Genomic DNA, 23782 nt, shown 5'->3' on the forward strand with positions numbered 1-23782 from the left:
CATAAAACAATATGCCTAATATTTCACTGAAGCTTGTAATTTGGAGGAGGACTGAAAAGAAAGTCTTCAGAGTTTTCGCACAGTACATTACACTTTATCACAAGGTGTTTAACACTACAAATTCTGCAACACTGCAAATAGCTATGATAAGCATTTTTCTTTAATTTAGCTGCGTGTTTCTCTTTCTAAGCAGAAGCTGTATAACTTTGAGCTGAGACACAGGATTTAAATGCAGGACTTCAAATTGTTATATTTCTCTATGTAAATGAAACCATTTAATATCTTTCCAATGGTTTTAATACTGTATCTTATGCTGCCAGAGCAGTTTACCTTTTCTCGTGATGGTCTTCCTTAGACAAATTTATTGTAAGAGGAACATTTTGAATTAATTCCTAATGCTCAAAGTGAGGGAAAACACAAACCAAACCATACCCTGTGCAAACAACCTGAAGATATTAAACACTTAAGTCAATATGCAAAAGAAATTTAGAACGAATTGCCTTTTGTAACGGCTTATTTATCTCAAAGACAGACTTACAAACCATTACAGCTTTGCCTTTTAAAAAAAAAAAAAAGTAAAAAAAAATTGCTGCTTTAAGATTTATCCCACAGCAACGGTCAAATGAATATTGCTGCTAAGATATTTTATCCCATGAAAAGACCCAAATGTAAAGAAAATCACCTCTCATCAGGTAACAGCTTCCCTTTCTGTTCTGATGCACCACTGGGGGAACTGTTCAGTTCTGAGAAAACTGGAGACTGAGTTTTAAGCAGCAGTGCAGTCTGTGGCACAAAATATATAGTGTTAGACACATGCAAACAGTAAATAATTTTAAGATCTCATCACTGAAATAATATTAACGATCACACTGTATGCTGTTATTGACAATAAACCATTATTTAGTGGCTGTTGCACCAAGTCGAAGTTAGTATTATCAGCTTTTGTAGCTGTCGAGCAATTCTTAAACTATGATCTGTGGATCACTTACTGCAGAAAGTTGGCCTAGATCTACAGCATTTTAGAACATGCATGCCACATCTTTTTCCCTTTGTAGACAACTGCTGACACAAAGGCCATACCTGACTTGTGTAAAGAACCAGCTGCACCAGCTGAGGCATCAAGGCATCAGCCATAGTTAGAGTTTGCAAATTTGGATGCATCAGGGATGTCAGTAGGACGGGAAGCAGATGACCAAGCATAGTAGCCTTCGTAATTTGCTCCAGGCCTTTTAATCTGTAAGGAGAGTCAACGTTTACATAGTAACAACTATTTTCATAGGGTATCACTACTATTTTTCGTCATCTGTTTAATCCTGTAACAGACTGCCTAAGTAGGCAATTTAAAATTCAGAGAACATTGGCATTATATTTAAAAAAAAAACCCAAAAGTTAGTATCTTGAAAACATCACAATTTCTCCAAAGTGTTAGCGTCTTAGTCTTTGCTGTCAATTCTTAATAAACAATGACAGACAGTAAATCAAGAAATTAATAATTACTTAGAAAACAATAAGCTTCCATGGGCATGGGAAAAAATTTCACATCAAACACAAATGTATTTGTTCAGTATGTATATCAGGTTCCTAGCACATATAGCTCAAAGTACTTTAAAAGAATCTGTATCTACAAAAATATATTTGAGCATGAAACCCATCTGAAGATATCTCAAAGGAATTGTGTATTGTCAATAAACAGAACTAATGTTGCAGGCACAGAAAAGCACAGAAACTGAAACCTGAAATGCAACAGGGAGAGGGAGGTGTTTGTTCAATGAGAGAAAAGGTTCATAGCTTTTGTTTACATCCCATTCCCAACATATATTTTTAAGTGGAGGGGAGACAAGGAAGGGCGGGGTGACACTATCTGATGAAACATGCAGGATATCATAACAACATTCAAGACTTGTCATGGATAAAATATCTAGTCCAGATACTAGAGTTGTAATAGTCAGGAATTTAAAAACAAAAAAAATTGCCCTAGCTTACAGGAATATTCCCAAATGAGTAACTACAGTTTGTTTTCAGTCACCCTGCTCATAAATCCCACCGTAACTGACCTTATCAGTTTGAAGTTTCTATAGATTGTCAAGCTAGTAGTACTGACATGGAGAGTCTGATTCTAAATTCTTCAAAAATAAGTGCTAAGCAAATGCTGTAGTAAGGAACAGTTCCTATACACTCAAAGCTCCAGTATGGAGTTATAAAGAATAAGTAATGCTAACTGTGCTTGTGCAATAAGCCACAAAAAGCAAGTTTACTGTTTTCAAGTCAGCAGACTCATCCTTGTCTTACCTTTGCTCTCTATCAGAAATGTCACTGTTTATTAGTGCTGTAGTGACTTGTTGCAGCATTTCTAAGACTTCATCGCATCCTGTCAGAATTTGCGTGGCAAGAGACAAAATGCTGGTCTTTAGCTCCTGGGTACAAAAGGAGTTATAGGATACATAAATTCTCAGAGAATACAAAAAAAGGACAACAGAACAAAATGATGGATTTCCAAATTAAAATAATGATAATGTGACCTGGCAGGCCTGCAGCAGTAGATTCATCCAAGACTTAAATTTGATTAATGCTAAGCCCCAAAGTGCTGGGAGAAACTAGGTGCATATTTTACAGGATGCACATCCAGTTTCTAAAGGGAAGGAATCCCCAAGTCCAGCACAGGAGAGAGAGCTGTTAGCCAGCCAAGGTACAGCACTGGTGACAGAATGTCCTAGCAGGTATGAGGACCACTGTAGAGAGAGAAACTGAACAATGAAAACATGGGTGAATAGTGAGACAAGAAAAGTACTATGATATTTAGCATTTACTCAATGAGCCTGAACAAATAACTTTCAACAGCAGCAGATTACAAGCACACAAAGTCTCAAAGAGCAGCAGACAAAACCAGCTTAACAAACAATACCAGAAATTCAGAAATCAATACCACTATAGAAGAATTGTTGCTGTTACAAGAACTACCACGACAAGACAGCCTGCATGCTAGGACAAACCTGGCTGCTACGGGTTCATTCGAGACTATTCCAGCAGTAATATGAAATGACACCATTTTAATAAACCTTATACCAACAAAACAACCGCTGTCCGTGAACCTTGTCCTCTAACAGTTTCCTTGCCACAAACATTATTCACGCTATTTCAGACAACAGATGTAGGTGGTTCTACATAAGCTTTGTAAGTTAAAACTGCAAAAAAGCAGAAGCCAGATAAGGCAAATGAGAAAACCCCTTCCAATTTAAATCTGAAAAAAGTATTTTTTCAAAGACCATCTAAGTGGTTTGGAGAAGAGAAAGTGGGGGGAGTAACGTGTCCAGAAAGGATTCCCGGCACATGAATTTTCTTACTAGCACATACTAATTAAAATACATTTAAAACTTCATTATACATATGTTTAGGAAGGGAAGCGTCTGCTCTCACTGACAATATAGGACCCAAGCTGGAATACAGAACACAGAACAATTGCAGACTTTAGCTGGAGAACAGGAAAAAAAACTGTCTACAGTAATTTAACTATATCAAGAGGAAAAGAACCAACAAAGCAGCGAAAGTAGAATGCATTGCAGAAACAAGAGGTGTCACAGGAACACTGACTGTAGAGAGCCATACTGGAATAAAACTTGGTGTTTACCTGTACCTTCAATGTCTCTCCCTGCAAGGAGCTGTCACTGTCATCATTTTCATCAGGTTTAATCAAAATAGTGTTACTGAGGAGGTGGTTCTGTACAGCCATCAGATACCGCAAACACGAAGATGCAGCCTTTAACATAAATAAGTACACTTTACATTATCTAAACCCTTTAAGCAAGCTTGATTCAGGCAATCCTTGTACTTTGAAACAGAGGAAAAAAGTAGAGGGAGAGGATGAACATAAGCAAAAAATAATTTCCCTTGAACAGAAGGGGTTTTTGCTGATTTAGTGCAAGCTTGTTAATTCATATCTAAGAGAAGAAACATATAGAAGCAGTACCATTTTATTCAAGTATGTAACATTATAGTAATATTCAAGTACCGTAACATTAATTAATTCTGAAAAGATAATACCACCATAGAGCTAAATTTAATTCACATTCCTGAAGGTGATGGTTCCATGCTACTTCTCCTTTCCCATCCTCCTGCAGCACAGGCCATGACTTCCCGTCCCTTCCCCAGTATTCGCATGCAAGCCCCCCTGCCTTTGCCATCAGCCAGATCAGGGAGCTGACCCTGCTGAAAACATCTACGCATACGGACTTCTATCATTAAATACTGTCAACCTTCACTCATTTTTGTCTGTAAATGATAAACCTTTCTGTTTGCCTGAATCATTACACACAACTCTAGAAAGAGTTTGTTTTTTAAATTGTTATAATCCTTTGAAGATTGAGCTACACAAACTTCCATTAAATCGAAACAGCTACCAGAGCAATTGGAAAATATATCCACATATAAACTTGTTTTAGCATTACTGTACGATTTACTTTGCTGTAAGAAATTGTTTCTTCCTTCCCTGCACAGCATAAACAAAAGACATTCTTTTTCTGTATTTGTTAAGGTACACAACTATTAAAGTTTCACCTCTATATATACAGTGAAGATGATATGTGTAAGGAGGAAAAGAAGCCAAAGGCAAAAATACTTTTATCAAAATACGTTTTACTTACAGGCACAGTTGAAAGAAGTCTTTGAAAATCATCTTTAGATACAGTTTGGCACTTGGTGATTAAGACACAAGATTCTCGGACAACAATCTTGAGAATGTAGTGCAACAGCTCATCATTCAGCCTTCAAAAAATGCAAGAAAGATGTAAAGTGTTAATAGTCTAATTATGGTGTATTTTGTATTGCTCATCTCAAAAGTCTCCAAATGATATCACAAATTATGTGAAACCAAAACAAATGTCTGTTCAACTTCAGAGATCCAGACACAAAGGAAACCAAGCCTGAAACGTTTAACATCAGTGCAACGGATTACCAGGGGTTTCCTGAACTGTGCTGATATAAATCCATGACTTTGAATGACTCCTAAAAAGACTCCTCCCAACTTGAACTCGAGACTGACAGTTTTACTGCTGAAAAGCCACTTAACACAGTGATACGGAGAGCAATGTCGTAATATCGTAGTTAATGACTTATCATCCACATTTACCAGATACACAGTAGGTAGCAGGGAATCCAAAACTAAGTCTGTGTACAGAAGACTCTAATGTTTTCCCTAAAATGTCAGATCTCTCTCTCCCCCTTGTCCTAATAAAATCCTACCCACTACAGACACAAAGACAGTATTTCAGGTCACGACGCTAGTAAGTTACCAAGCAATTTCAGCAGAATTTTATGCAAGTTAACCTAAAGCAAATAACATAAAGATACATTACAAATTGGGGGAGAAGGGGAGCATATTGTTGCATTTTACCTATAATGATCATCATCTTCACTTCCAAATCTGTTGCTCTGAAGCTGCTCAGCTAAATTAGTCAGGATAACGTCGCGAAGTTGAGAGAGACCACTATTTCTCTCTCCTAAAATGAAATGCAAAAACTTTAGCAAAGCAGCATTTTACAGCATTAATATAGTTTTATTTCCTCAGATATCTTGCTTAATATATGCTACTTCTCAGAAATTACTGTATTAACAGCGTAACCCGATTCCCTGTTGATATTATAGACCGTTAAAACTTACTCTGCACACAGCGCTGTTTTAAATTCCAAAGACTTTGACGCACGAACATGTTCCTATGAAGTAACAAATTACCGTGCATCAGCTGCTTCTAAGTCCAGACTCCCATTTCATGGTGAACGCAAGTAGATTAATACTCTTTCACTAAGGACTAAAATTACCTCTGGTTACTGTGTAATCGCCATGGGTAACACTAACTGCTAACTAGGTGTTCTAAAACACAACCTGGTCAAGAAACATTACTAATTGTGACAAAAAGAGAACTTTAATCCTTTTGGATTTCAAACAGTTGCCCGATTCAGACAAATTTTCCTTTTCTACACCTAACGTACGCTTGACCATGTAGTCACTCAGAAGGCAGCTTCACAATTCAAAGCATTCCATAATTTCCTAGAATAGGATGGGTTTAAAGCAGAATTCTGAACTGTTCTCCCTCCAGGGGTTTAGAAGTATTTTCACTTTTTGCCTTCAACTAGAAAAAACACTCTCTCACATGTCAATAAGACATTCTCACCTTCAGTTAAGACCAATTTCAATAAATTATTGATTTCTGCTTCTCCAGGATACAGGATATTTAAACCAGAGCTAAAGAAAAAAAAAATCATGTATTACTTAACGTATTTAAAAGCGAACAAAACAATTTCAATGGACATGTGAAAAATGGCATCACAGAATCTCAGCTTAGTATCCAACGTAACAGTTAGAATGACTATGTAATAGCTTCTTCCAACTTAGAAAGCCATCCCCCATATTTTAACATTTGTATTAGTCGTAAAATAAACAGCTGCTTTCTCCACAAATCTCTTGTAATCAACTATATTTTATTGTTTAGGTCCCAAAGCTCCTTCAAGTGCTATTTGCTTCCCCCCTGAGAAACTCCACATTAATCACTTGTATATATGACAGCACAATCATTTTTTCAAGACACAGACAGATGTTAGAGAAAACAGATGAAGGCTTAGAGAACAACTCAAATAACTGTGGCGATGGGGTAAGAGCTGTAGCTTATCTGTGACAAGAGCAATGGAAAATGCAAGAGATAGTAATCAAGAAGTCACGACTGTTACAGTTTTATAAAGACTGGCTCCTTATAGAAGGCTTAGTTTAAGCTAAGCAGAAGATTCTAGAACTAGCATTTCAGAAAGAACACAGCTATGCATAAATACTCCTCATGGAGATATTTTTCCCCTCTCACTTGTGATGAACTTTGTCCTTTCTACATGAATTACCACAGCAAGATAGAGGATCACAATAACTTAAAAGGAGTACCTCGTGACTGTCTGAAGTGTTGGAACTATTATGCAGACTTTTTCTTCTTTTCTTTTTCCCTTTTCTTTTTAAATAACACTCTCATAGAAAACAAAACTGGTATGTTTTTCAGCTTCACACTGAGAGCAGAGATTATTGCAGCTTCCCTCCCTCTGGCTCACGCTGACCAACTTGCGATATAAACATCAGGAAAAGTTATCATACATTGCAAGCTAAGTTTGAGGTTTCCACTGGGATCAGAATCCCCCAGTGAAAAAACAGGAAGAAGGAGATATTACCTAATCCCCACTTCTGATTTTTTTTTTTTTTTTTTTTACAAGTCATTGGAGAATACAGGGTTAAACAAGGGAAAAATGCAGCAGCTGTCCATACAGCTGACAGGATACACTTTTCCCTGTCAAAGCAAAACCCTGAAAATGCTAGATAATCGTACTAAAGATACGCTATTCTTCTTCAGCTCACTTACAGAGTTGCATAAAGCCACTGAAATTTGGAATGTCGTGATTCACACCAAAAAAATGCAGGTTGATCTTCAGAAGATTTTGTTCTCAACCTTTGGAGCACTTCCCACTTGAAAGCAGATTATATTTGTACTTAGGATGTTTGAGACAGCATTCCTTGTCCTTGAGATTTACATTATCTCGTTTTCGTGATACACAATCGCACTTTTTGCTCGCTGCTTTGTACTTAGTCATTCTGCTATTTTGACAAGCCGGAGAAAGGAAATTACACAGCATCAGGTTCAAGAGATGCAGTAGCTAATATGATGTAGAGCTAAAGCAACCGTTCTGTTTGACCTGGTGCCCCAGCCCAGAGACATGATGCCCACCCTTCTACCAAAATAGATTTCTGTTTTCTAAACATAAACCTCATTTTCCCCACAGTCTTACTACCCTGCCAGCGTTTTTTCCTGGGCCTTAAATCTTCCAGAATTCCTCAAGTATTATTCATTCTACTTCCTTTTACATTCCTTTTGTTCAGCAGAAATTCAACCTTGTTGCTTGAAACACTGGTATAACAGCGGAGAACATCAGCTTGGCCTATTCCAGAACACCGATAAACTATATAAACTGAGGAAGTCATTCTAGCCATCAATGAAATGCGGAAAACTGCTTCAATTTAGCAGCTGTATTATATTAAGCATTAAAAAACCTCTAAAGAGAGCCAATAAAAAGCAACAAATGAAAAGAAGCACGGAAAGTAATTGCTATCTGTTACTTCACTGTCATCAAGACAAACACACTGTATTTCCCTTCATCCACAGATATAAATCATAATAATTTTATCATACTATATTGACCTAAATTTTATCATATTAATTTAAAATTAAACAGCTGAACACTGTTTGAATGTTCATCTGTTACAACACTTCCAAATAATCTAAGTTAAGTTTAATTGGACAAAATAGGTATTTACCTAATAGCTAGGCAAACCTCCTTCTGAATTTCAGAGCAAATCTGGTCCCTCGGTGCCATCAGTAACTGCCAAAGTAATAGGCCAGACCTTCTAACAATCTCTCTGTTTCTTTCGGTTTGTGGGCTGAAGAAAAATTTAAAAACCACCTAAGAAAAATTAAACACAATATTAAAAACTTAAACATTGTTCACATTAACTCATTTCCTGCAGTCAGTTTCTCAAACTATTTGTCTAGGTCACTAGAAATCTCAGAGTTAGAGGGTTTTTTTTAGCGTTCATTGTGAAGTACATTTAAGATGCTCTTGTACCTGAAAGACAACAAGGATGCAGCGTATTATACACGTATCTCCATTCACCATCGCCTTCTCCATAATGTCACAAATACTGCTGAGATGATGTGCTTCGATTGGATGTTGCTTGCCTAAAAAATTTGTTATGGGAAGATTGTTGCTGGCTGCAAGCAGGTTGAGTTGGTGGATGCACATGGCACCAACATGGTGCAGTAACTGGTTAATAACCTCATTTGTGGTTGTTGCATCCCCTAGAAGAAGAAAAGCAGTTCAGATGGTGTCTGCAAACACAGATTATTGCATTAGCATTTGCTTCTAAGATGCAATATATCATCATCATCTCTAACTTCAGGACACTCGCACACATGATAAACAAAACAAGACTTTTTTAACATGCTAAAGGTAGCAAGAATCTGGAAACCTCCAAACACGTCTTGCTTTTTGCTTTTTCCTTCCTCAAATCAAAAGTGAACTCTGCTTTTAACAGAAACTTTCAGAAGGTAGTTTCTGTACATTTATTCTATGAAAATCACACAGTTCACTTCCATTTTGTATAAAATGCTGCCCTGTGGTTTACCTCACCTTTGGGCTCTGTAATGACATGACTCACTCCCAGTCTCTGACAGACACAATGGAATGCCTGGTTCCCGGGATTACACCACTGATCAATATAATCATTAGAGCATGTCCATATCATGTTATTCATGGTATCATAACAGGCACCTAAGAAAGAAAAAACATTCTGCATGTCAAAATTTTAGAACATTTGTTAGAAAACCAGACTAAAGTATTTTTATAGCACATATAAAGCCAAATTATTTGCTTTAAGAGTTCTCTGTCGTGTAACAGCAATTTAATAACAATGCATTGGAATGAAAAACATTAAAAGGAGATTTCTTAACAAAGGAATGAAGAGAACATACATCCCTTTTGATGTTTTAAGTAAATGTACAACAGCATCCATTTCAGGCAAATACTCCATTTGAAAATAGTACACTGTTCAAAAGACTATTTTATTATACCAAGCAGTTTAAAAAAAAAAAAAAAAAAAAAGCTGCAAGCATCCTGAAGAAAACACTCATGAAGTTTCAGTCATAAAGCAACAGGGAAATCAGAAATACTACAACGTCTTTCCAGCTAAGATGCATTTATGTATTTTCAAATATAGAAATCAGATACTAAGAACTTTGTCACACCTTACAGCATAAGCAGGGTATAAAAAAAAAAATCAGACTTCTTTCAAGATTGTTTTCTGCTACAGAAAAGACTTTTCTTGAGCTTATGTGCAGCTGAAACTGCAAAAGCAAGATACTTTTCTTGCTTTCTGAACTTCCTAAAAATGTTAAATTTACAAAATTTCACCATAGACATGAAACCCCACCAACTGCAAATTGAAATCCAGACAGATTTAGAATTGAAGGGTTGGATATGTCTAGCTCTGAAATATTCCCAGAAAACAAATCTACTTCTTACCAAGTCCTGGAACTAGAGCACCACGTCCAAGTGAACTTCCTGCAGCATCAATGAGATCTGCTCGGCTTGTGAACTGCCCATCCGAAATATTGAACACCAAGCTCGAAGCAAGGACTACATAGAAAAAAAGTCTCCAATAAATTTCTGAGACGTTTATTGTATTTCAGAAAACCAAGGATTTAAAATCTGCCGCAAATCTATCCGACTTACTTTTTAAAGATGACAAAGCACTTGTTCCTCCAAAGAGCGAGCGTGTTGCAGAACTGCCTGATCCACCCGGGGGTGGGACCAACATCACCAAGTACGTTCCACATGTGTATATTGGAGTCTTCCTTAACATCTTCAGTGGCAGCCCACAGCTAGTGTTTGCAGCTAAAATATTAAACCGAAAAATGTAACACAAACACGTGTTTCTTCATAACATTAAAACCTCATAATAACAGACAGCAAGTAAGGCAGTTTCTATTTAGGGCTTCAAATAAATCACTATGGGAATTCATTTAAGCTACATCTTACAGCATTTAGAAGTTGCTTTAAGAAGTTATGTATAGGGGTGGCCTCATAATCCCACACATCCAGCATCAATCCCCAGAAGGATACAAACAGCTTCACAGGTTATTTAACTAAAGAGAACAACTTAAAAATAAATAAATAAATACAGCAATCTCTTAATTTCCAAACCAGGGAAATTTGGAGCCTAAAATGTAAGTATAAACAAAGCTGGTTTAACAATTGTATGGTGATAAACATATTGAAAGCTGTATCTTAGAGTCAAATAATCTTTTAACATAGAGAAATCATTTGAGATTCACTACGCATTTACTATTTTAAGTTCTCCTGCTCAACATGAAACGTATACAGTCATCATGATCTAGCTCCTGCCACTGCTGATCAACACTTTTCTGAGCACTGACTAAAGAATTATCCAAGAATAACCACTTCTTCTGCTTCTGTAGCACTCTAGTTGTTAACTGGCAAAACACAGTCTTTAAAATAGCTCTTCAAGCTAACTGTCAATTTCCCTGTAAACATATCTATTTCCTGTATAATTTATTTTTATGGAAATACCTTCAATTGTTTAAACTTGCAGAAAGAAAACTCACGTATGTGTGAAGGAAGACAAGAAGTAATTCAGGATAAACTGAATAAAATCTTAAGACCAATCTCACAAAGCTCCAGATCACCCTGAAAGCCATCAATGCTGTTCATTCAGGATTCCCTAATTAACTCAGGTAGTTTCAGCAAGCTCATAAAAGAATATCCAAACATTTTGCAAATTACCTCAAAAAAGCAAGATTACCTCCAATTTATAATATTCAACTTGCTTCTAAAAAGAGTTTCATTTTCTAAACTGCAGACTATTTTTACATAACGATTAGGAGCCCAGTTGGACTGCCAGTAGAGAAATGCAATTATCAGTTTGATCAAATGTGGCATAAACCAGTCCTATAATTGAATAAATGGGGAAAAAAGGGTGCCACAGGTATTCTTCCTGGGTTTCATTCTTAAACTTTTCTCACAATCAATGCCTTATTTAGCAAAGAAACTTGTAATTCAAGCATTAAGCAAATATTGCTTATATATTTCAGACACTTATCTTGGGGATAAAAGAAAAAATACAAACCCCACATACTTTTTTTACATGTCCTAAGAGGTTAGTAGTTACGAGAACCATAAAAAAATTACTGAGAGTCAGTAAAACCTCTTCTGACCTGCTTGGTCCTCTTTCAGTGTATTGGAGATGGTAGAGCCAGTGAGAGCAGCCAATGTTGCTGATGGGGAGGCTCTATACCTAGACAGCCTACTCAGAAGCATCTCATTTATACTCTTGGCAGATTCACCCTCTTTTCTCATTAATATAATTCGTTCCTGTAGAGGATTTGCTATACATACGCCATTTTCTATCTATTAAAACAGAGGAAAAAAAAAATACTTTTAGATACTGAAATCCATAGGAGACAGATTACCCTAATTGAACAACACAATATATCAGGTAGGGATACAAACTTCAGGGGACATTTTATTAAAGAATGCATCTCTTAATACTGTAAATCAGATCCTATCTTCATTAGGTATTTTCCATAAGTTATACTACTATCGCCTACCAATTCTAGCCCCATTATCCCACTAAGTACAGCAATCGTTGAGCAGATATACAGACATCGTGCCCAAAGTACTCCATCAAAGCTAAATCCTTGTACGATTTCAATTATCAATACTAGAGGTCTATGAATTGCTGTAAGCTCTGCTATATAAATGAATAAATGTTTAGACTGAGATGCTTCATTGTCAAATTAAAATATATGCATGCACATATATATACATATACATATGTAAACATACATATGTATCTCACATACTGAGAGAAAAGAGAGTTCAAGCTGCTGATACATTTCTCTAGAGTTAATATTTTGAAATGCATTTGGTTTTACATTAAAAACAATGGTTGTCATGCAACATAAAAACATATTAGGTTGTAAAACGCAGCATAGATAAAACAATTGTACTTGTAACTTGTGGGACTTGATTGGCTTTTAACACAATGAAGCACATCCACAGTAAACAATGCTTTAAATCCTAATACCCTGAATTACTGTCACAGCATAAAACTTAATTGCTAGTTATAATAAAATACATTTTATGCTATAAGACAATTCATACTGCTAGACTATGATAGTCATAGGTCCTCTGAAGATAGAATTGAACAATACATCTTCTGTTCTGTTACAAGTTATTTCGTAAGCACATTACAAACAGCTATTCAGATTACACCTATCAATATTCAAACCAAATACGTTGATCTGAAAATGCTGATTTTTAATTAAACAGTTGTCATGCTACCAATTCCAGAGTCACAGAAGACATAATTTGCTTACTATAAGTTCAAAAATATCCATAAAGACAGAGTGGCCTTTTGGTGTTTTTTCATTGAGGCTTGCAGGAGACCAAATCCAGTAGAAATATGTACCGTCTGAAGAAAGATGCACGGTAGTCATAGTACTGCCGACTGGGAAGTGATTTACTGGCATTGGGATTATTTGACATACCTACGAGAAGGAGAGCATCTTAACAGTTCTTATTTTAAAGTCTGTTCTTATGAGTATTACCATGTACTTTAAAAATAAATAAATAAAGATTAAGTGCAGTTAGTCCGTAAGAGGCTTATTATTGGACATAATAGTACTATTACATTTATCTGTTACAAAGAGCTATTCTATGTTTGCCAAATGGATCTAATGCATACAAAACAGCTTATACATCTAAACAGTTAACATATCTAAAAATAAAAGGATCATCTCCTCTCTAATGATTGATAGCATACCCACAGTACCATAAGGAAAATATACACGCTGAACAGTTATCTACTTTCTGTATCTTCTCTGAAACATTACTTGAAACTTTAGAAGAAAAGGGCAATCCAGATATTCTCAGTTTCAGGAAACACACTGGACATAAATGTGTACATCCATCCTTAAAATGATGGCAGGAAAAAACCCAAAGTAAACAAACTATCCATTTTTACAAAGGATGACAGTTGTTTATCTACAAAACACAATTAGATCAGAAACAATACCTGAATTTTCTTCCAGTAAAAGAATAATGAGCTGTTCAGGAAGATTATGTTTTCAGTTTAAGTTAAAGTCCATTTTGCTATTGTTTGATTGTTTTATAATGTGTCCATACTATAGTCTAGCTCTTACAATACTATCATAACATAGTACCAGGTAAGTCTATATATGCATATACAGATATGTGTATATACACACATACATATACACCCATATAAATATACACACACACACTAACAGATGTTACAGATACTACTCTGTTTCCATAACTTACAAGTTCTATCATGCGATGTTTTCAATAGGGGTTTATAAAAAGGCAGTTTCACAAAGAAGAAACTTCAAGGACAAAACTAATTAAAGCTAGAAATGATTGTGATTAATTAAGAACGTTTTCTTACTCTACTATAACTCTGCAGTGAGCATCCTAGCTGTTCCTCTTACCTGAAGGGTATGCTGATCCACAACCTGGAAAAGGGAGTGAGGCTTATTATCAAAAGAGACGGGCCGATGAAGAAGTTTGCCGTTGCCAAAAGCAACCCACCCAGCCTCCAGCTCCTCATTACGGCAGTACACAAAACCTCTGCCAAAAAAAGCAGTATATTAAAACTCTTTAAAACTCTGTGCTACTTTTTTTTTGTTTTTCTAAGAACAGCTCACAACCACATTCTTGAACTTTGACTGAACTTAACTTCAAGTCAGCATAAGGCAGCAATTTCTGTTATAAAAGACTTAAAGCATAAGGAGCCTCATGGCTTCCAAGCAACAAAGAAGCAACAAGGTACAGCAAGTCATATCTGCAGTAATTATTTATATAATGACTACATAATTAGAATAAAAATACTTATAAATTCAGCACTTGTACAACTATAAATAAAAAGGTCACAAAACTAGTCTATAGTATATGTCTCTCAGCAAAGAATAAAACAACTTATTATACTTTAAAAAAAAAAATCTGAAATAGTAGCCGTTCTGCTAGTATACGTCTTTGCAGGAGGTTGGACTAGGTGACCTGCAGAGGTCCCTTTCAACCAAAATTATTTTACAATTCTAGAGAAAACATACTCAAGAAGAATTTCAGATAAGCAAATCAAAACATTAAAATAGCATTTAATGAAAATGCATAATATACTCTAGTCTTGTTACACCTAACATCTAAGAGAGGTTCACCAAAACAATAACTTTCTTTTTTTTTTAAACAGATCTGCAAAATAGCAAATATTGAACTGTCACTTACCGCAAAGTACCATGCAATCCAGATCCTAATTTGCTTATTCCTCTGCCCACTGAATTAGTTGTATAAAGATAGAGCCCATCTGCTGCAAGACAGCGCCCTAAGTCTGCATCTGAATCGGGAAGAAAGAAAAGAGCAGGGACCTCCTCTGTAACATACAAAACTGGAGATTCTCCATGGTCGTTACACTGCTGTGTAGCTACCACAGCAACTGAAAACCAACAGATGCTCATGACAGGTCATTACCGATGGGTCAGAACCATTTTTTTTTTTAATACTGAATTTCCTATTTAGTGTTCGAAGAGCTACTGTAACATAGCCAGAGTCCATTCTTTTTACAGTAGTTTCTTTACATTTCTTTCAAGCCTTACAGAGGTGCCCAGATTACGCCTCACTCACACAAATACTTGGGCTATTTAAATCTCCTGCGGTTGCCAAATAAACTTAACAGCAATTAGGTACCAGTCACTCAGCTTCTCTTTTGAGACAATAAATGACATTAGTGCTTTTTTTTTTTTCACGATTCAAATATACATCATCCATTTTTTAATAGTTCTCATTTCAGTGCTAAAGACCTGTCTTTGGGTATTAGAGCCCAAGCTGCTGTAAAAACCTCAGTAAGTTTGAACTGGCTTTTTCCTGCACACTATTCAAAACTATAAATACAGTAGGAACTAGACTAGCATACCTAACCATGCTTAGGAACACAGTACTATTCAACCAAACTCATTTCAAGTGGAAAATTCCTTTACTTCAATATAAAACAACTTGAGTATTTGCTATTAAATGCCTTCAGAATGACGCAAAGGAGCAGAAGACCGTTCTCTTCGCTTTTGCAACAGGTAATGTTGTTCAGAACTGGCAGCAAGATAAAAAACAAGCCAGGCTTATGACTATGCAAGCCTTTCTGCTCAGGACTGTTGGTATAACAGAGTGTTTGTGAGGAAGGAATAATCTAATATTGAGCCTTGATCTAATTTCTGGCACAACTCTGTGCTTCTCCTAAAGCTAGTAAAGCAGACCCTTCTACCTCTGAACACTGTTAAATGAAGACAAAACGTATTTCAAACATACCTTTGGCACTCACAAAATAGTAATTATTAACAATCAAGATGGGACACACAAGGCAAAGCCTTGTAACAGGGATGTCAATAAATCAGTCCAGCCAACCTATTTAAGTTCACAGAATCTGAACAGTCAGCTGGGGAAAGGAAAAGGATCTAGTCACTCTCATAGCAAGAAAGCCTCTTCAAAATATAGATGTCTTCATTGAGCTTGCAGATAGCCTAAAATGACAACTCAGATTTGTAAATTCCTATGGCTTGCATTAAACTTAATGAGATGTCAAAGCTTGAACTAATATTTCTAAAGCAATGTGAACTCATTTAGTGCAAAAATAGTAAGCAAACAAAAGCAATAAACACTGACAATTAATTCAGGGGGAAAAAAATACGAGAGAGCGCATAAAAAACCCCCCATACAAACCAGACTGGACAGAAACAAAAGCACAATAGGAAAAGGGAAAAAAAAGCAAAAAAACCCAACAATGAACTTGTACTTCTAAAAATAAACATGCTCCGCCAGTGATAGTTACTGAATACTGTGATACTGCACAGGACAAAAAACCATTACGCTTACGAAAAGACTAACGAGTGGATAATATCCAAACTTAGTTTGACCTCTCTGCAAAATTCCCCACTGAAGTCAGGGAGGGTCCCTGTATCTACTGCTTTTGATGATTTCCTCCAGCCTGATTACTAGATGATTTAAATTATCATCTGGTCTTCAACAAGCAAAAAATAACACTTCTCTGAACTCCATTATCTTGCATTTTTTAAAAAAATGATATCCCATACTATCATTAGCACACCAGACTTCAGATTTACCTTCTTAGTTTTAATGTAAAACAGGATACTTTTTTTTATCTGATCCCCAAACCAACTTCAAAAAAGCAAACAAATCATGTACATATCTCGTCAGATTAGCTTAATGAGAATAGGTATAACAAGCCAAACAATTAAAACATCATAGTACCCCTGTAAATTAGGTCTGTGGTTTCAAAACTTCAGCTTTGAATGTACAGAGTAAGACAACAAAGTGCCCAGACTGTTGCTGCCCTCTGCCTCTCATTAGATATCAGGCTTCAAGATGCTCCTGTGATGCCCAGCTCTGTTTCCAGATGGTCCTTCTAAACCCTTTCAGTTATTTGATATGTACTGAACTTGCTTTTACATTACTTCCAACAGAAAAGGAGAAATCTTTTCCAACTCTAAAGCTTTACATTATTTTTTAAACAATTACCACCACAAAAAGCATCTTCTCCTCCCCTGCTAGCATAACAGTCATGAAATAATTCACCTTTATTTTCACTGCTGGAACTGCTGTTGGCATCAGGTGCAGGTAACATGTCTTCAAAGCCCCAAGACACTATGTGCTTTCCTCCGAGCAAACAAGAGGGTGATCCAGGTCCTCCCTCCAAAAGCAACAACCTTTGAAAAGAAAATAAAATAAGATGCTAAATCAAAAGTTAAGATGAATATATATTTTAAGTAATTATTCTGTCAGAGTTCATAAGCCACTTAAAGGAATCATCAATATTAAAAAAAAATAAAAACTTAACACCCAAAAAACAATTAGTAGATCCTTTTGGATTTAACTTTCTAATCTCTTCCTTCTGCAATTGACGAAATTTCGATCTTTCCAGAGCTTTCAATAACTTTCAATAACCTTACAACCTTTTAATCACATTTAAAGACATTTATCTGCACGTGCACTTACGTATTTTCAGAGCTTATGTAAAAGTGCTACAACAAGAAAAGTCTCTACAAACCTGTATAATACATCAGCCACAGGCAAGGATCCTAGATCAGTCTGTTTCTGTAATAGATGCACTGTATGAACAAAGGTTTTCAGCGACCCTCTAAAAGGATAAGAAAAACATGAATTAAAGATGTCTATTGAACCAAGACTGAATGCACACAGAAAACAGCAGCTATGTAGAATATAATATCCAGTACCATAAAGAGAGACTATCCAAGATATGTCATCAAGCTTCTTTTCTAATTTGCATTTCTTTTCTGGATGATTTTCATTCTTTTGTGGAGGAAGTGAAAAGAGGAAGAGAGGGTAACATAAAGGAAGAATGCTGGCGAACTGCCGGTCTGAATCACGCTACCTTTTTGGAAGAGGATGAAGCACTGTGCAGGTAGGGAGATCAGCAACCGTGGGCTGTGTCATAAATAACACGTACAGTAAAGGCAATCTAGACACATGATAAGATACCTCAAGCTCACATCTATTACAGATAGCTACTTTCAATATTCCTTGTAGCTGATTAATTATATTCAGATCTTCAAACACAATCTGCAGGTCTTCCTGGGGCTGAGCCAAAGTATTAGTAAGAGCTGCTGCAGACATAGCTAGAGATGGCTTTCTTGACTAAAATAGAAAAGACCAAACTAATTAATTTATTATCAAGAGTCTGATTACTTTTGCTTCCAAACACAAATTTGGAAGCTTTTCCCTTTCTGAAGGGATGCATTTAAATGTATATAAGGACTAGATACTTCTGAAAACAAAATTAAACCGAAGTAGAAGTCGTTTCTAATCTTGCCTGAAAGTGTTTAAAATTGCTTTAAAATTTTATTGTGGTATTTACAAACATATGGAGTTTGTAACTCTAATTATAATACTTGCTCATTCATAAGTTGAATACTTTTTTGGAGAATCTATGAAATCTCTATGCTAACATAGTGGAAACCACCTGTTGTAGAAATAAAGAGATCTAGAGGTCTAAAAAAAAAAAAAACAAAAAACCCAATGTATTTTACAGTTTCTGTTTTAAAGGTCAGGGTATTAGGAAGAAATCATTTTCTGAAAGACATGGTGGCTTTGTTTCCAGGCATAATAGCCTAGTTAAATACGAGGATCCTGACTGCATCTTAGACATGATAATAGTTAGTTATGAATTGATTTCTTCAGAAGCATGACTGATCAATTGAAGAGATCCTTTCCATGCACTCTACTGAATATAGCCTTTTGTCACACATGGCCAGGCTTAGCTTCTTAACTTTCTAACAGCATTCCTCCTCCACACCCCAAACCCTGGTTTTCTCCATCATTTTCAGCTGTATGCTTTCACCGATAAACCTCAGCTTGGAGAAAAATCGACACTGAATACTTGAAAGCACCTCGATTAATTATTTAAAGCAATATTCACCCTGTTGTTTTATTCTTAGTAATATGAAGCACCCAAGATTGCAACTAGGAATCTCAATAATAGTCTCATTTTGAAGGCTTTTTCTTCATAATGGTACCCAACGCTTGACTTACATATTTAAAGGAAAAATGCATGGCTTTCATAGGTGAACAAAGCATGTCAGGATATTGCAACTCTAAGCAATGCAAGACAGATTTGCAAAGAAAATATAAGATCAACCTTCATTTCAAAAGCTGTATTTGAAATTTAGCTCTTTTACAAATTCAGCCGCAAAAGAACATCCCATACTTCCTGAAAATTGACATCTGGAAAAAAAATAAATGAGATTGTGTTTATCAAATCCAATTTATCTAAGCTATGCTCAAGTACATTGCCTTTTAGATAAGGCAGTTGTCAGTGCAAAAGAGTTTGCTACATACAGTAGGTTTGTCATTGACTTCATTAGAACAAGTACACTAGAAATTAAGTGTTTTTCATTTGAATAAGGCTTTTTCTAAAGCAAATCATGACACCTCCCGAGAACTTCAACATCTTAAATCATAGTTAAACTTGACAGACAAGACTGCAATCTGAGAAACATTAAAGCCAAGATTTTCAAAAGGCAACTAGTGACTTTAGACCCACGTTCATATGGCTTTGCAGAAGCTGAGTTTTGTATACTCCTTCCTCCTCCCCTCTCCAAGCCCCATTCCCTAAAAAGAGTAAGTTTTTATTAAAAGCTATTATGGCCGTTTCATCCTCAATCACCTGATGCTGTGCTAAACCCATGCAGGGCACGGGATAGTTCAGCCTATACTGGTTGACCTCTTCACTGGCAATAAAATGAAAAAATGCCTCCAGATGTTTCACAGGCAACACCGAAATCTGAAATAAATTGCCCTGAAACTTGGCAGTAATGCCTTCTACAGCCAAATGAAGATGCATAAGCTACAGGATTAAAGGGGCAGCACAAATGGAAAAATGAGACAACTTTCGGCCATGATAAAATCATTTGGAACCATTCCTAGAACAGATCACTGCAGTAGAAGCAGCAATATGCACAAGAGGCATTTCTAACCTAGATCCTTCTGGTTTTACATATGCTAAACACATGCAAAAAATAAATGCTTAGCTTATCAGTTTCACCCTTTCCAAACCAATACTTAAATATAAGAAAGAAAAAGACTAATGTAAACCAAAAATCAGTAGCAACAGTGTGGTCACCTAATTTTTGATTATGTTTAAATATAAACCCTTACTACTGATATGAACCACAACATGTCATTTCAGTACAGTTTCCTTACCTTGCGCAAGCCAAGGCAACTAGGGCAGCAGCAGCATTTTCTTTTTGCTTATATGGAATCTGTTGGCCTGAAGCAGAAGTGTCTTCCAGCCAGGAGCAGAGTAAAGACTCTATCCCATTGAGACAGTCAGCTGGTTCCTTAGTCAAACTCAAAGGCTGGCAGTCTCGAAGGCAATTCAATAGCACCTCAGCAGTTATGTTACAGAGAGAAGGGTCTGTTCTACTTTGAGACTGAATGAGGGGAAAGACCAATAGAAGCCCCATTCGTGAAGTAAACGGTGCCTGTTCAGGCTGCTGTAACAAGCCTTGACGCTTGAGCAAGGCCAGCGCTTCCTCATCCCCCGAGCTCTCCCGGTCATGCTGCTCCTCCAAGGCTAGCTGGCGCTGTGCATTCCAGAGTCCACGCAAAGCATTTAGTCGGTACTCCAGCAGTCGAGCGTAAGCATTGCTCTGGTTTCCACACACAGATCGTAAGCGTTCAGCCAGCTCCGTCGGATTCTTGGTCTCAAATGTTAGGATCTGCAAGGAAGGAAAAAAGGTGGTATTTATACAGGTTTTCTTAAGGGGAAAAAAAAAAGTAACATATGCCTGTAGTATGATTTCTAGATCAGCTGTCCTCTACAACAGATTGCGGGACTTTTTTTTAATTTTTTTTTTTTTTTTATTTCTGAGTATGTATAAAGTTAAATCAGAGGCCGAAGAGCATGCGTGTGGTATGGAGTTGGTTATTGTTGAGTCAGCATTGTCACGGAAGCTTGGGCTTGGGGGCTGCTGACAGAGAATTTTAAACTTTCAATCATGATGCTAAAACAACAATACTGTAAAGAAAAATAACATACAAAATAGTATCTTTGAAAATAAAGATTCGCCTCCCCTGCAGCACTTTTTCTGTAATCGAGGCAATTTTGCTAAGAACTTCAAAAGGACTGGGGGAGAAGAAGGTCTCAGGGGCTGAGTTTAGAGCCCTTTCAGGTCAACAATATTTTGCAATAAGAATGTGCACGTTCCAGCTTTACAGCTTTTCAAACAAACAAACCAACCAGTGCTCTAAAATGAACCAAGAGTTTTGTTACATGCTCTCCCTCCCAGGTTTTTCCCTCCTCAATTTTATCATACTGCACTTAGTGACACCTTTCTCAAAATACTGCCAGTTGCTGCCATAGTTTAAAAACCTGAAAGTCTCATCATCATTTCAGACAGAAGAAAGAGGCCTCTTTGGCACTTCTAAGTAAAATTGGAGACAAAGCTGGAACAACAGAAAACAAGTAAATCTTGACAGAAAGAAACATATTTATGGGTTAGTAGCCAGCCTAGTACTTGAAAGAACTTAAAATTGTAAGTAATTTACAGACAACTTTTCTCCCTACAGCATAAAGTCACTTAAGCTACAGCAATCTCAGGGAAAGCAGCGAGCCAAGCATTTTCTGAGACTGGATCCAGTGCCTGCATACCACACTGCCTTGTCTCATCCACCCCCAACCACGCTCTCTCTGGCCCATCTTTATGCTGTAAAGCTGTCCTTCCCTCATTTAATTAACAAAAACAGAACAAAACAAAAAAGGGCCGGGGAATATGAGAGATTAAAAGATGCAGTGGGCAGTTTCATACAGGGTTGGTTTGGGGTTGGGTTTTTGTTTTTTCTTCGGGTTTTATGTTGTTTTGGTGGTTGGTGGTTTGGGTTTTTTTTAATTGTAGGCAGTAGTCATCCAGAATATGAAATAGATGTTTATGTCTAACTGTAGAATTTTGAACAGCTTGACAGAACACTTCAGGACAAATCACATCTGCCAGTTCTACAAACACCCTTACTAAAGACAATGAAACAGCTTTTCAGTAGAACACTTATCATTAAAGTGAACTTTTCATGACTCTAAAGTAATTCACATAATAATTACACTTGAATAGATGTTAGTATTGAGCTTATTAAAACTTATGAACCTCTTTTAATTAATTTCTTCAAAGAGATTAAGAATATTAATCCCCAAACCACACATTATACATTTAAAATAACTACCTCATGTTAATTTGTGTGTTCTATTGTCTCAGAAGTAAGTTTAATTGTTTCGTATTATAGATGCAATCACTGTCTAAAACAGTTTGCTTTTGACTTTTTCTGAACTAAACTAAATCCGTGACAAATCCTCAACTAAGCGATAACAAGCCGCAGAAATGGAGGAAAACGAGAATAAATGTTATCATCTTGAGAGTTAAATGCTGAAGAAAATGTCTGCGGTCTTTGGCTATGCTAATAACAAAGACACCACAAAAGACAAGTTGTGGTATACGTAGTTGGTTTTCACTTTTAGATTATACTTCCATGGGGGGGTGAGCTGCCTAGAATCTTCTCCCCTTCCCACAAACATAGAGGAACCCTGCAATACATGCCAGATAGTATTTCAGAAAGTTGCGCCCACCTAAATTACACCACTGTGTTAATTTACAAACTCTGGACAACCTCATGTGGACTTTGAATCAAATCTGTACCCAGTATGTAATAGCAAGGAGAAGGTTTAAATACTCAAATATTCCAACACATGAGAAGTGTTTTATTTCAGCCAAATCGCAAACGCGACCAAAGACCAAGTTCAGTTGTGAATGATGAGTGTTTTCCAGTTTCCTTCAAGTTACCAGTGCTACAGTGGGTGGGTTCTCAGCAACAACACTGTAATCAACTGGTCGCAGAGAGGTATACGTTTTGGATATAATTTGACCTTGCAAATTTTGTCACTCATTAGGGTTCAACCCCAGGTACGCTTACAAAAACTTGTCCTGCTGCATTACACGCTCTTGTTCCTCAGGTCCCACAGTATAGCAGGAAGGTGGATTGTTTGTCTCTGATATTGTTCTACATCTCTGAGTCTGTCTTGTATAAATCAAGACAAGAAGTCAGTGTCAACTATTTGCAGATATGCTGATGAAAAGCCTTTTCCTATTTTCTGATCTCACAGTTTATAATTTGCTTTGTAAGTTTAGTATGGTCTGTCTGGAACTGTTAAAGAGTGTTTTGCTTTGGTCTTTCACAAAGGAAACATGCACTAATTTGCATCAACAATATACTAAGTATAGTAGATTCAACAGATTTAGAAGTCTGTTCCAAAATGGGACTTACAGATTTTTGAAAATAAAGCAATTTACAACATCTAGTTTTCATACACAGATTATGAAACCACTGAACAACTTAACCATTCAATGTCATCTGAGGGTCTAAGTAGGTATTTGCACTTCCAGAAAATAACAGGATATTAGGAGAAAGGTGTAAGGTCATCTACTATACAAGTCTTTAGAAAATTTTGTTAAAGTCTGTTTTCCTCAAAAGACATTTTACTGACTAGAGGTAAGGCCTCAGAGCTACCTCCAAAAAGGACCTTCAAGACCAAATTTTTG

At 36.5% G+C, this 23782-nt stretch overlaps 1 protein-coding gene across 5 annotated transcripts in view; it reads right to left on the reverse strand.

The window, feature by feature from the left end:
• HECTD4 (HECT domain E3 ubiquitin protein ligase 4) overlaps positions 1-23782 on the reverse strand; it is a 76402-nt gene that overhangs the window by 43254 nt on the left and 9366 nt on the right. For 2 of the 5 annotated variants that reach the window (XM_054844675.1, XM_054844673.1), the window contains exons 2-20: positions 20400-20917; positions 17728-17817; positions 17256-17386; positions 14901-15009; positions 14108-14246; positions 12974-13144; positions 11810-12002; positions 10308-10469; positions 10098-10211; positions 9207-9347; positions 8643-8875; positions 8335-8480; positions 6164-6234; positions 5387-5492; positions 4638-4758; positions 3632-3754; positions 2290-2414; positions 1081-1234; positions 683-783 (exon numbers count right to left, since the gene is read on the reverse strand). In XM_054844675.1, coding sequence (XP_054700650.1) covers positions 683-783; positions 1081-1234; positions 2290-2414; positions 3632-3754; positions 4638-4758; positions 5387-5492; positions 6164-6234; positions 8335-8480; positions 8643-8875; positions 9207-9347; positions 10098-10211; positions 10308-10469; positions 11810-12002; positions 12974-13144; positions 14108-14246; positions 14901-15009; positions 17256-17386; positions 17728-17817; positions 20400-20917 — 2948 coding nt within the window. Of the gene's footprint in view, positions 1-682; positions 784-1080; positions 1235-2289; positions 2415-3625; positions 3755-4637; positions 4759-5386; positions 5493-6163; positions 6235-8334; positions 8481-8642; positions 8876-9206; positions 9348-10097; positions 10212-10307; positions 10470-11809; positions 12003-12973; positions 13145-14107; positions 14247-14900; positions 15010-17255; positions 17387-17727; positions 17818-17914; positions 17951-20399; positions 20918-23782 lie in introns of those variants that run through there. The other 3 variants (XM_054844674.1, XM_054844672.1, XM_054844676.1) reach the window with 2 other exon arrangements.

Source organism: Grus americana, chromosome 16 (genome assembly GCF_028858705.1).
Source record: "Grus americana isolate bGruAme1 chromosome 16, bGruAme1.mat, whole genome shotgun sequence".
In the NCBI taxonomy this organism is placed as follows: Eukaryota; Metazoa; Chordata; class Aves; order Gruiformes; family Gruidae; genus Grus; species Grus americana.